Genomic DNA, 12,777 nt, shown 5'->3' on the forward strand with positions numbered 1-12,777 from the left:
ACCCAATTGCCCACCCTGTTCTCTCCAGCCAGGCTGGGCACACAGCAAGTACTTAGGCCCTTGGCCAGAACCCTGCTGCCTGGCCAGTCAGCTGTTTCTGCCCTGGGGGCTGTAGAGGTCTGGGGGGTGACAGGAGCGGGTGGGGGGAGGGTCTCCCTTCTGCAGCCCAGTCTGGCCTCAGCAATGTGACAGAGTTTTAGGGCCTTCTCAGAACCACCCCCACGCCCTGCAGCAGCCCTCCTTGGCCTCTTCCTGGCCTGCGGGAGGCTCTTGGAAGGTCAGGTGGGTAGGTCACTGGCTCTGTCACAAAGTTGACGGACAGCTGCGCATGGTGAACAGGGGCAAGGACAGGTGGGCTGCAACAGCCCTCTCCTCCCAGCAGAGCTGAGGGTCCAGCGCTGGTGGTCAGGGCAGGCCTGGAGGCACAGCGTGCAGGGACGCACCAACCGTCCGATGCCTGATTTTCGGGCCCAAAAGACACAGAAGGGCTGGGAACCAGGCTTCTTCTCCCAGCCCCATGCTAATGAATTCCCCACCAGAAATGTAAACAGCAGACAACAGAGGCTGAGACACACTGTTATTATGGTTGATTCAATCTGCAAAGCCTGGGTGCCGCCTCCTAATTTTCTCCTTTTTTGTCTCAGGATCAGGAAGGGGAACCCAGTCGACTTCATCCAGCTATTGCCTGCACTGGGAGCCCCGACTCCCCTCCTCTCCAGGCAGACTGTGGAGGGCAGCGGGGCCAAGGGAGGTTGATGCTCCAAGGACCGAAGCCAGGTTCTGGGTCCACTCTACTGTCTGCAGAGCTCTAAACAGTGCCTCTGCCCTTGCCCTAGTGTCCCCATAATCATACCACCAGAGCCTGCCTGGTCGGGGCCAAGTGGCTAGGGGTGGCCTTGACCCAGCTGGGCACATCCAGATAAAGGTGGCGCCTGGTATTTTGTGCTGAAAGCTTTGTGTTTTATTTATTTATTTTTCAAACAGAAAGGCATTTGTGCTATCTGGGATTGCTCGCGTCCAAGTGAAGGTGGTTGTGCCTGATTGCCACGCAACACCTTAAACAGATCATCAGCAGGTGTCTGCCCCCTTCTCCTCCATGAGACACACACACAGAGCTCAGAGTGACACTTCCTCAAAGGTGCAAAGTTAAATAGAGATGGATGAAGGCTTGTGGCCAATGTGCAGCTCTGTGTCAGGGCTGGTCCGGGGTCCCAGGAGTTGGGTTTCCAACCCACAGGCTTCTTCAGCCAAAGCTCCTGTCACCACGCGGCACTCTCATGTCAGAGCCCGTGGGAAGGTGGAGCCACTGAGCTGTCCTCAGAAGACCCTGGTCTAGACCGGACACGACCAACTTGGGCCAGGGGCCCTCAGGAGTGAGGTCGGCAGCCCCAGGCCCCTCTTGGATGAGATGACCACTTCTCACCTCAACTTTCAGCTTTGACCCTCACCCCAAGTGGGGAGAGCTGACCACAACTGACTGACACCATCATCTCAGTGAGCAGCAGACCCTGTGGCTGACCCTGGCTCCTCCAACAGCAGACAGGAGGGGTAGCCTTGGGGGAGGCTGGTGGATGAGACAGCTTGTGTCCTCTCCTACACCACACAGTACCCCTCCCCAATTTTGGGGGTTCCAGCATCCCCAGGGGCCTGGAAGCAATTCTCCTGGGGCTGGTAGGACCCTGGAGGGAGGCCAGAGCCCAACAGACAGAGGCTGGGCAGGCTGGGGATCCAAGGATGCCAGGGACTGGGGTGGCAGTGTCCAAGGCATGAGTGGGGTCCACTGGGGTTCCCCCTCTTTGCTGGTGCTGCAGTGCCCTTCCTGGTCCATAAGCTGGCTCAGAGTGAGGGGGAACAGTGGGGCCTTGAGGGCTCCGGGGGGGGGGGGGATGAAAGAGGAAATGTGGGGACTGAGGGGTGGACAGGCCTGTGGTGTCCCCAGGACATCCCAGGAAGTTGATGGCAGGCAGGAGGGTGGGGACCCTGCTGTTCGTGTGCTTTAGGTGATGGGGAGGTGTATGGAGTGGGGACTCCTAGAGCAGACCCCATGGGAGGCTATCGGATTTGGGGAGAGGAGCCCCTGAGGGACCCCACCCCATTGCATGGGCCACACCCCTCCATCTGAAGACAGGCCCTGGAATCTAGCAGATCACTGGGTACTGCCTACTGAGGGCAGAGTGAAGCGGGGGCAGGCAGTCACCAGCAACGCTGGGTTTAGGACAAGGTGCAGATGATGCTCCTACCCCTACAGGGGTCACTCGCCTGGCATGGGTACAGCGTCAGGCCAGGTGAGGTTCAGATGTGGATCCTGATAAAAGCCAGATCGATGTTCCTAGAAACAGGCCCAATACTTCCATCAGCAGTGGTGGGGGTGCCTGGACATACACCCTTGTTCCCTGAGACTGGCAGGGAAACTAACGGAGCTTGTGCATTCCCATGCTTCTGGAGCCTGGCTAGCAGCAGCAGGCCAGGACCTGGAGTGCCCGCTCGAACAGCAGTTAGATGCTCCAGGTACACTCTGGGGCCAGAGTACCTGTTGAGCCCAGGCCCATAGGGCATAGGGGCCTGTCCTTGCCAGGAAGCTCAAACGCCACTGCCACAGCAGGTCTTGCTGGCATGGGTCTGGGCAGTGACCCTGACTGAGACAGGAGTAGACTAGAGATTCTAGGAAGGGGCCTGGGCCCCTGGCTGAATGGAAGAAGGAGGTGGCAGGAAGGGTATATGTAATGGAGTCAGGGCTAGGGGAGCCAAGGCCGTGCCAGAGATGCAGCGAAGTCCCCAGAAAGAGCCCTCAGCCTTGGCTCATCCCTGGGGGCGCCTGCTGGTTGCCCTGACAACAGTAACACAGCTCGTTCCTACGGAGGGGAGGGTGTATGCCAGCCCCACAGGGCTGTTAGTCCCCTGCGCTCCTGAAGCTGAGCTTCATTTGTACCTGGTGTAGGGAGTTGAGTCACGTGGCCCCTGACCCTGGCCTGCCGGGAGTCCCTGGGCACCTGGGGCCGAGAACCAAGGACTGAGGCCCCTGGAACCTGCCTATACGTCTCTCTGGGCCAGAACCAAAGAGCTCAGCCCCAGGCCCTGGGGGTCAACCTCCCCGTGCAGGCAGGCCACACTGAAAACAGGGAACAGGGTGTCTCCAAGGTTCCTGAAACCATACCTCCACCCACCAAGCACAGCCTCAGGCAGCAGGAACCACTAAGCCTGAACAGAGCCTCCAACTAACCCTGAACAGAGGCTCCCTGAAGGGCCCTCTTAAAGGAAACCACTCAGGGTGTCACGTGACAGCACCTGGCCCCTCTGCTAACCCTGGGGACACTCCGCCAGCTGAGTGCTGCAGAGCTCCAGGGGAGGCTGAGGGTGGCCACAGGTGCTAAGTCGCTCAGTCCTATCTGACTCTTTGTGACCCCATCAACTGTAGCCTGCCAGGCACCTCTGTCCATGGGGATTCTCCAGGCAAGAATACTGGAATGGGTAAGGGGATCTTCCAGATGCAGGGATCGAACCCAGTCTCCCAAATTGTGGGCAGGTTCTTTAACATTTGAGCCACTAGAGAAGCCCAAGAATACTGGAGTGGGTAGTCTATCCCTTCTCCAGGGAATCTTCCCAACCCAGGAATTGAACCAGGGTCTCCTGTATTGCAGGCGGATTCTTTACCAGCTGAGCCACCATGGGCAAGAAGGACAGAGGCTGGCCACTTCCATATCGCCCAGCTGGGGTGTTTGGGGAGGAGGGTCTGGGAGGAGGGTCTGGGTCCCACCCTACCTCCCCTATGAGTCACCAGATCCCCGCGCCCGAGGATGACATGGCCACACGGCTTTGGGAAATACTTTTAAGAGAAGAATTTGTAAAATTAAGAGTGGGGCCCCAAGGCTCGGGGTGCAGGATTTGGGGTGCAGTGTGGTCCCAGGCGGCCCCTCTATGTGCAGGAACAGCCTTGGGGCTGAGCTCTGACCCTCAGGGGAGGTGGGGCAGGGCCCTGTGCATCTTGTGGCGCTCCGGCTGGGTGGGGGCAGAGCGGTCACCACTTGATGAAGACCATGCCAGCCAGCACAGTGTAGCCCAGCACCAGGAAGAGGACCTTGAGCAGCCGGTCGCTCTTCTCCTCCAGCTCCTTGGCCAGGATCTCAAAGAAGGTGACGAAAAGGAAGGTGCCACCCGCCAGGCCCTGCAGCAGCACAGAGGCCACGCTGCTGGGCACGCCCTGGGCGCTCTCAATGCCCAGGCCAAGGCTGATGCCCAGTGGGATCATGGCGCTCACGGTGACGGCCAGCTTGGCTGCGTCTCTCAGGGCCATGGCACTCCTGGCCATGCTGATGCCCAGGGCCACAGCCACCAGCATCTCGTGGATGGCCACTCCCACGAACAGGCTCACCACCTTCTCCCCTTCCTCCTGCAGGCCCAGGGCCAGGCCCTCGAAGACTGAGTGGGCCGACAAAGCGAAGACCAGGCTGAGGAGCCGCAGCGGGCTGGAGCGTGACAGCTCCTGAACACTCAGGCCGTGGCTGTGCCCGTGTGGCTCCGCGTAGAGCGCGTGGCCCCGTGGGCCACCCATGAAGGGGCTCTCGTACTCTGAGTCGCTGCCAGCATCCGAGCTGGCGTTGAATGTCTCCAGGTCAATGAAGGCCGGCCTCTCCTTGCGGAAGGTCAGCACCAGCTGCTCCAAGAAGACAGTCATGAAGAAGCCCAATAGCATGATGGTCTCGGCCAGTGGGTAGTCGGTGCTGATGTGTGCGAGAGTCAGGACTTCCTGGAGCTGGAGCGGAGGGTGCCAGGGGGAAAGGATGGGAGAGGTTCAGAGGCCAGAGGCCATGACCCCACTGCCAACACAACAGGTTCACCAGATATGACCATTCAATTAACAGAAATACCCACATCATACAGGTTTTAAAAGGGGGAGGGGACAGTGACTAATCCTTGATGGACTGAAAAAAAATCTATTAGAAAGGGATTAGGGCTCATGCCACTTCCACTGTGTTGACCAACTTGTAAATGGTGTAGAGACTTCCCTGATGGCCTGGTGGTTAAGAATCTGCCTGCCAATGCAGGGGGACACAGGTTCGATCCCTGATCCAGGAAGATCCCACATGCCTTAAGGCAACTAAGCCCCTGGGTCACAACTACTGAAGCTGTGCTCTGCAACAAGAGAAACCACTGCAGTAAGAAGCCCAGAAGACCTAGCACAGCCAAAAATGAGTAAATAAATAAATAATAGTTTTTTTAAAAAAAGAATCCATGCTTCCACAGCAGGGGGCATGAATTCGATTCCTGCTGGAGAAACTAAGATTCCAAATGCTGCTCAGTGTAGCCAAAAAAATAAAAAATAAAAGCAACCATTTGATACTCTCTAAGATACCCTTGCTTTCTGTACTCCTCCAGCCTTCCATAGGTAGCTTCTAAAACAAACAGACAAATATTTAAAAAAATAAAATAGTGTAGTGTGCTAAAGATATGTCTACCAGGAACTTTAGAAAGTGACCTCATTTGGAAGAAGGGTCTTTGCAGACATAACTGAGGTGCAACAGGCTAAGCTGTGTCCCTGACCAACAGAAACTTTTATATGAAAGTCTCCCAACCCCTAGTGCCTCAAGTGTGTGTGTGTGAGTCCTAAGTTGTGTCCAGCTCTTTCTAATCCCATGGACTGTAGCCCACCAGGCGCCTCTGTCCATGGGATTTCCCAGGCAAGAATCCTGGTGTGGGTTGCCATTCTCTTCTCCAGGGGATCTTCCTGACCCAGGGCTTGAACCCAGATCTCCCGCATTGCAGGTAGACTCTTAAGCCTGGTGCCTCAAAACCAACCCTATTTGGAGAAAAGGTCTTTAAATAGGAGATTCAGTTAAAAGAAGGCTGTCGGGGCAGCCCTAAGCCACTACGCGGTGTCCTAACAGGAAGAAGAGCCATCCTGTGAAGAGGCTGCAAGAGATGGCAGTCTGCAAGGCAGGGAGGGAGGCCACAGGAGGCCCCGCCCTGCCAGCACGTTGACCTCAGACTTGTGGCCTCCAGCCCTAGCAGAGAGTAAGTGTCTGTTGTTCAAGCCCCCCATCTCTGATCTTCTGTCATGGTCACCCCAGGAAACTCATTCATAAGATACGGATCTTGAGATGACATCTTCCCGGATAAGGATGGGGCCTGAATCCAATGACAGGTGTCCTTCTGAGACAGAAAAGGAGAGACACACAGAGACACACAGGGAGAGGCCATGTGATGACGGAGGCAGAGATGGGGTGATGCTTGCACAGGGCCAGGGACACCAGGGACTGCAGACAATTCCCACAAGCCAGGAGGGACATGGGATACACTCAACTCTCATGGCCTCAGAAGGACCCAGACCACTGACTCCTTGGTCTTGGATTTCTGGCCTCCAGATCATGGCCCTTCTGGCCCTGATGCCTCCACGGGTTTGCTTCCACATGACTCAGAGGCTGTTTCTGGGGCCCCCTGTCATTCCACCCTCCTGGGTGAAGGTGCTGAGAACCAATAGGAGGCTCGCCAGCACATCTGGCTATCCTCACCAGACCCCTTGAGCCAGTACCGTCCAACAGAACCTTCCAGATGATGGAAGTGTTCTCTGTCTATGCTGTCTGACATGGAACCCACCAGCCACGCATGGCCCTTGAGGACCTGAAATGTGGCTGGTGCAACTGAGGACTGGCCTGTTGAACTGTGTTCAATTTCAATTCACTGAAACCTGACCAGCTGGAATGGTCAGTGGCGGCCACACTGGACCATGAAGTGGGAGCTCTGGTGGGGGCTGGAGGGTGGCCAGGAGGAGGGGCCTGGCCCACTGGGGTGTTGGGGAGTCTGGGGCAGGGGTGCGGCACAGGAGTGGTTCTGGGAGGACTGTGAGAGGGCCCTGTGCGCTGAAGGGGAACGGGGAGGGGCAAGGCCATTGCAGTAGTCCAGGCTGGTGGTGACAATGTCAGAATGTGGGAAGGGGGTGCAGAGTACACCAGAGAGGACTCAGATCTCATCCTCACTGATGCCAAGTGCACAAGTTTCCCATGCTCCGTAATGGAGGAACACAAGCTTAGAAGTGCAAAATACTGCCCAGCCCTCAATGTCAGCAGTCCAGGCACAGGATGGTGCTTGTAGATAAAGCAAATGGCACAGTGAGGAAGCCCATGTGGCCAGGGACTGCGGGTGGCTCTCAGCCAAGAGCTCGGGAGAAACTGTGCCCCAGTTCAATCAGGATGGAACTGAACTATGTCCCACAACCACGTGAGCTCAGATGCCAACCTGTCACCAGCTGAACCTTGGGATGAGACCACAGCCCAGCAGATACCTCTACTGCTGCCTCAAGAAAGCCAGCAGCCAAGTGTTAACCAGACTCCTGATGCACAGAAACTGTGGTCTTAAAATACGTGCTGTTTTAAGATGCTAAGTTTGTAATAATTTGTTATGCAGCAAACATCTGACTGATACAGGAGCTGAAGAGAGGCCACAATCGTCAGCTTCAGGACAAAGCGCACATGCTTGGTGCAAGTGGTCTGGTCAAGTAACAACTGATGAGCCTACCATCTGGGAACCCTAGGTCTTGTTCAAACCCCTTGTTTACCAGGTAGGACCCAGAAAGGAAAAGCAACCAGCTCGTGGTCACACATCAAGTTCACTTCTACTTCCCCTCACACTTATAGTGTCAAGGTCCCTAAATTTGGTATCAGGGTTGAAACGCACCAGAGATGGGGGAGGGGCAAGATAAAGGTAGGAGATTAAGAGGTATAAACTATTATGTATAAAATAAGGACTTCCCGAATGGTCCAGTGGTTGAAACTCTGAGCTCCCAATGCAGGGGACCTGGGTTTGATCCCTATTAGGGGAACTAGATCCCACATGTTACAACCAAGAGTCCAAATTGCCACAACTAAGTCTGCAGTTAAAGATTCCACACAATATAAAGAAGATTGTGCATGTAACAGTGAAGATCCCATGTGCCACAACTAAGACCTGGTGCAGCCAAAGAAATAAATAAAGACTAAAAAGATTAAATAAATAGGCTACAAATATGTATCATACAGCATAGGGAATACAGCAATAGCTTCTAATAACTATGAAGAAAGTGAAAGTGAAAGTTGCTTAGTTGTGTTTGACTCTTTGCGACCCCATGGACTATACAGTCCATGGAATTCTCCCCAGACCAGAATACTGGAGTGTGTAGCTGTTCCTTTCTCCAGGGGATCTTCCCAACCCAAGGATCCAACCCAGGTCTTTCACATTGCAGGCGGATTATTTACCAGCTGAGCCACCAGGGAAGCCCAAGAATACTGGAGTGGGTAGCCTATCCTTTCTCAAGCGGATCTTCCTGACCCAGGAATCGAACCAGTGTCTCCTGTATCATAGGCAGATTCTTTACCAGCTGAGCTACCAGGGAAGCCCTTTAATAACTATAAATGGAGTATAACCTTTATAAAATTGTGAATCCCTATGTTGCATACCTGAAACTGACAAAATATTGTACATCAACTAAATCTCGGTTTAAAAAAAATAATGGAAGAAAGAAAAGCAGCAGAGACACTTGGCCATAAGGTGTCATGGGCCACTACTGCCAGCCCAGGGAGCCTTACCTTTTCCCTCACAGCCGGCAGTAAAGCATTAAAGCACGTGGCCAGAAACACCCCACCGCCAAAGGTGTTGCAGAGCGAGAGGATCTTTTTCGAGCGGTGGGCCTTCTCAAAGTCCATCTCGATGATCTTCACAGGGAGCAGGGAGCCAAGCAGCATGAAGAAGAACATGCCCACCATGCAGAGGATTTTGGCCACCAACAGCTTCACCATGGTGGCGTCCCCCGGCTGCTCTGGTCGCCGCCTGGCCAAACCATGTGTGGGCGCACACTCCCGTCCCACAATGCGCTAGGGGGTCCAACCATGCAGCTGGGGGCTCATGCCTCAGTCCAGCCTCTGTGAATGTCAGGGGCAATCGCATCAGCTGTTGGACTGGTCCTCTGACCAGCTCAAGAAACCAAGCCCATCATCCCCAGTATTTTTACCCACTCCAGGCCTAGCATGCATCATTGTCTCCTGCAGAAAATTCTCCATGGCTGCACTGTCCAGTATGGACACATGTCCACATGTGTCTGTGTAAGTTAATTAAATAAAATGCAGAAATAGGGACTTCCCTGCTGGCCCAGCGGCTAAGACTCCACTGCAGGGGGACCCAGGTTTAATCCCTCGTGAGGGAACTAGATTCCACATGTCACAGCTAAGACCCAGTGTAGGCAAAAAAAAAAAACAAAACATTTAAATAAAATTCAGTAGAATTCAGCTCCTCAGTCGCACTAACCATATTTCAAGTGTCCAGTAGGCACCTGAATCTAGCAACCGCCATACTGGACAGCAAAGAGAACACTTCCATCATTGCACAATGTTCTGGGTCCCCCTGCTCTTATGTAAAATCCAACAACTTTACCCTGAAACAAAGGTTCTGCACCGCCTCCCCTCACTGGCCTTTGTGGTCCCTGACTGTGGCAAGCCTGCTCCCACCTCAGGGCCTTTGCACCTGTTGCTCTCTTCCCCAGGCCACGTTTCCCTAACCTTCCAGTGATGCTTGTCTTTCAGATCGCTGCCTCCAGGACCCCTTGATGGGACCTCCCCCCGCCCTAAATGGTACCGCCTGTACCCACCTCAAGGCTCCGAGCAGAACCGATGCTCAGTAACAGCTGGCTGACAAACGGAAGAGCTGAAGCATGTGGACCTCTTTATGGGACTCAGTGAGACAAACTGAAGTCGATCTAGCCCTAGACAGACCTGAAAATGTCACCATTAATACAGGAGACTGTGGCTGCTCCCCAACCTCTCAGTTCTCACTGCCCACGACCCCCTGGTCAGTTCAGATGCCACCAGGGGGCAGATATCTCATTCCCCATCCCTAGGCATCACTGGTGCTACAGGAAACCACATAAAATCCCCGAATGTCCTTACTCACCTCGGGCCGCGACTTCCACAGGATCAAGGAGTCTGTCTTCCCCAGTCCGAAGCCAGGTACACAGTAGGTGCCCAATAAATACCTGCCGAGGATCAGGATGCCCCAAGCTGTAGCGTAGGGGTGAGGGTGGCCTGGACGCCCTCAAACCGGGGGCTAATGGGGCTAGGCAGAGGGGACGGTCTCATTCGTTCATCCTTTCACTCAGCATTTATTGAGCACCTTTTGTGTACCCAGAGCTGCCCCCGGCGCCCCGCTCGACAGGTGACAAAGTCGCGCTCCGCTGGGGAAACCCGACGCAAATCAAAGGCGGGGCCTCGGCTAACGGGCAACAGAGCCCGCCTGGCCCCGAGCCGCCCAGGCCCAGCCCGCACGTACCTCCGTCTGGTCCTCGCCCGCCCGCCAGAGCCATCTGCCGCCCAACTGCCAGGCGGTGTCAACCCTTCTGCCGGGCTCCCGGCCGAGCCCTAGGTCGGCGCGCCGCTGCCCACGCCCCGCCCACGCCTCTGACCACTGGCCACCCCAAGCGCCGCGGGCCACGTTCTGCACGCCATTGGCTGTTACAGTTGCCACTCAAACTGCGACTCCGCCTCTCCTACCGGCAAGGGAAAGTAGTTTCCTCCCACTGAGCGGCGGGTACGGGCACAGGGCGGCTCCGGTGGGAAACTGAGACCTTAGAGGAAGGGTTCCGGAAGTATTTGGCTTCCAGAGCTGTCCAGGGGCTCCTGGTGCTGAATCCCGTTCGGATGGAGTCTTGGCAGTTGTCAGGAAAGGATTTACTACGAGTGACTGTCCCTCTCGGAGCATCCTGGCTGCTGATGCCCTTCCTGTCGGCTTAAGAAGCAGATTTATCCCTTCAACATCTCTGCTTCCTATGTGCCAGAATATTTTCTTGGAGAACTTCTGTCAACAAAACAAAGTTCTCTCCCCTTTTGGAGCTTATGTTCTAAGAGACAGAAAATAATCGATAAACATAATAAGTAATAAAATTATATCAGAAGGTGACAAGTGCTCTGGAGTAATAGAGCCCAGCGAGGGTTATCAAGAGCGTTGGGAGGTGGTTTCGGATATACACACACACACTACTATATATGATAGATAACCAACAGCACCTACTGTATAGCACAGGGAATTCTACTCAACATTCTGTGATAACCTATATGAGAAAGGAATCTTAAAAAAGAATGAATATGTTATGTACATCTGTGGTTAATTCATGTCGAAGTATGACAGAAAAACTGATATTGTAAACCAATCATCCATCAAAAATAAACAAACACTTTTTAAAAAGCATAAATATACATATATGTACAACCGAGGCATTTTCCTGTGGAGCTGAAACCAACACAACATTGTAAATCAACTTTACTGCAATAAAATTAAAATATATTTAAAAATAGAGTGCTGGGTGGTGAATTGCTATTTTGAGGTTTTTTTGTTTGTTTAATTGTTTTAGGATATATACCCAGGAGTGAATTTGCCTGGACAAATGGATATTTTTTAGACAGGGAGAAGGAGACTAAAAAAAAGCTTGATATTAGTGCTCCAGAGCACTTGTCACTTTCTCATATAATTTTATTACTTATAAAAAAGCAACAAGACTAATTATTTATTACTTACCAAAAAGCAACCAGACTTAAGAAAGAAGAGACTGTATTCATTTGTTAACTAAAATGTTATTGTCAGCCTACCATGAGCCAGGCATGGGAGAGTTACTAAGAATAAAATGGAGAATGCTACAATATGGATGAATCTTAATGCATTAGGCTAATTGAAATAAGACAATCACAAAAGGATAAATACTGTATAATTCCACTCACAGGACGTCCTAGAGGAGTCAATCCATAGAGACAGGAAGTAGATGGTGGGACCAGAGGCCGGGGGAGGTTGGGGAGTCAGTGTTTCATGGAGACAGAGCTTCAGTTTGGGAAAATGAGAAAGTCCTGGAGATGATGGTAGCTGTACAACAATGTGACTGTGCTTAATGCCACTGGGCTGTGTACTTAAAAATGATGAAAATGGTAAATTTAATGTTACGCATATCTCACCACAGCAGCTTCCCAGGAGGCTCAGTGGTAAAGAATCTACCTACCAACGTAGGAGACACAGGAGATGCTGGTTCCATCCCTATGTCAGGAAGATCCCCTGGAGGAAGAAATGGCAACCCACTCCAGTATTCTTGCCTAGAAAATTCCATGGACAGAAGAGCCTGGCGGGCTACAGCCCTTGGGATCGCAAAGAGTCAGACGCAATTGAGTGAGTTAGCACAGAGGCAGACTTAATAGGCAGACCTCTAAGGTGATTCCAAATGACTCCTACATCCTAGGAGTCACATCTTTGTATAATCTCCCCTTCTCCAGCTTAGGGTGCCCCCAGTGACTTGATTCCAATGAAGAGAATATTGTCAAGTGATGCGATGTCATTTTCATGATTAGGTTTCAGAAGACTGACTTCTGTCTTCCTAGCAAAACTCTCTCTATTGCATTTTCAGCTTGCTTTTTTTTTTTGAGGGAGGGGTGCTGTGCCATGAAGCTGTAGAAACTTAGTCTTCCACCAGGGATTGAACTCTGGCCTTCAGCAGTGAGAACATGAAGTTCTAATCATGGGACTACCAGCAAACTCCTCCAGCTTGTATGTTTTGGTAAAGCAAGTTGAGATGCTGAAGAGGCCCACACTGCAAGAAACTGAGGCTGACCTCTAGCCCAACAGCTGAGATCTTTGGCACAAGAGCCTGCAGGGAACTGAATGCTGCCAACAACCACGTGTGATCTCGGAGCAGGGTCCTGCTCCTGTTGGGCATTCATAGGGCTCATGCTCAGTGGACACTTCAGTTACAACCTTTGAGAGATCCTGAACTGAGGACTCAAA

The 12,777-nt window shown here is 52.9% G+C and overlaps 1 protein-coding gene across 1 annotated transcript; it reads right to left on the bottom strand.

Annotated features, from left to right (window-relative positions):
- Window positions 1-938: 938 nt before the first annotated feature.
- On the bottom strand, window positions 939-10,417 carry SLC39A3 (solute carrier family 39 member 3). The gene is made up of 5 exons (XM_040241884.1): window positions 10,288-10,417; window positions 9,913-9,994; window positions 9,611-9,724; window positions 8,556-8,888; window positions 939-4,750 (listed from the first exon to the last, which is right to left on the bottom strand). The coding sequence occupies exons 4-5, from the start codon at window positions 8,763-8,765 to the stop codon at window positions 4,016-4,018; spliced, it is 945 nt and encodes a 314-aa protein (XP_040097818.1). The 5' UTR covers window positions 8,766-8,888; window positions 9,611-9,724; window positions 9,913-9,994; window positions 10,288-10,417; the 3' UTR covers window positions 939-4,015.
- Between the last annotated feature and the right edge of the window lie 2,360 nt (window positions 10,418-12,777).

The sequence above is a fragment of the Oryx dammah genome, unplaced genomic scaffold (assembly GCF_014754425.2).
Source record: "Oryx dammah isolate SB20612 unplaced genomic scaffold, SCBI_Odam_1.1 HiC_scaffold_5, whole genome shotgun sequence".
NCBI lineage: Eukaryota > Metazoa > Chordata > Mammalia > Artiodactyla > Bovidae > Oryx > Oryx dammah.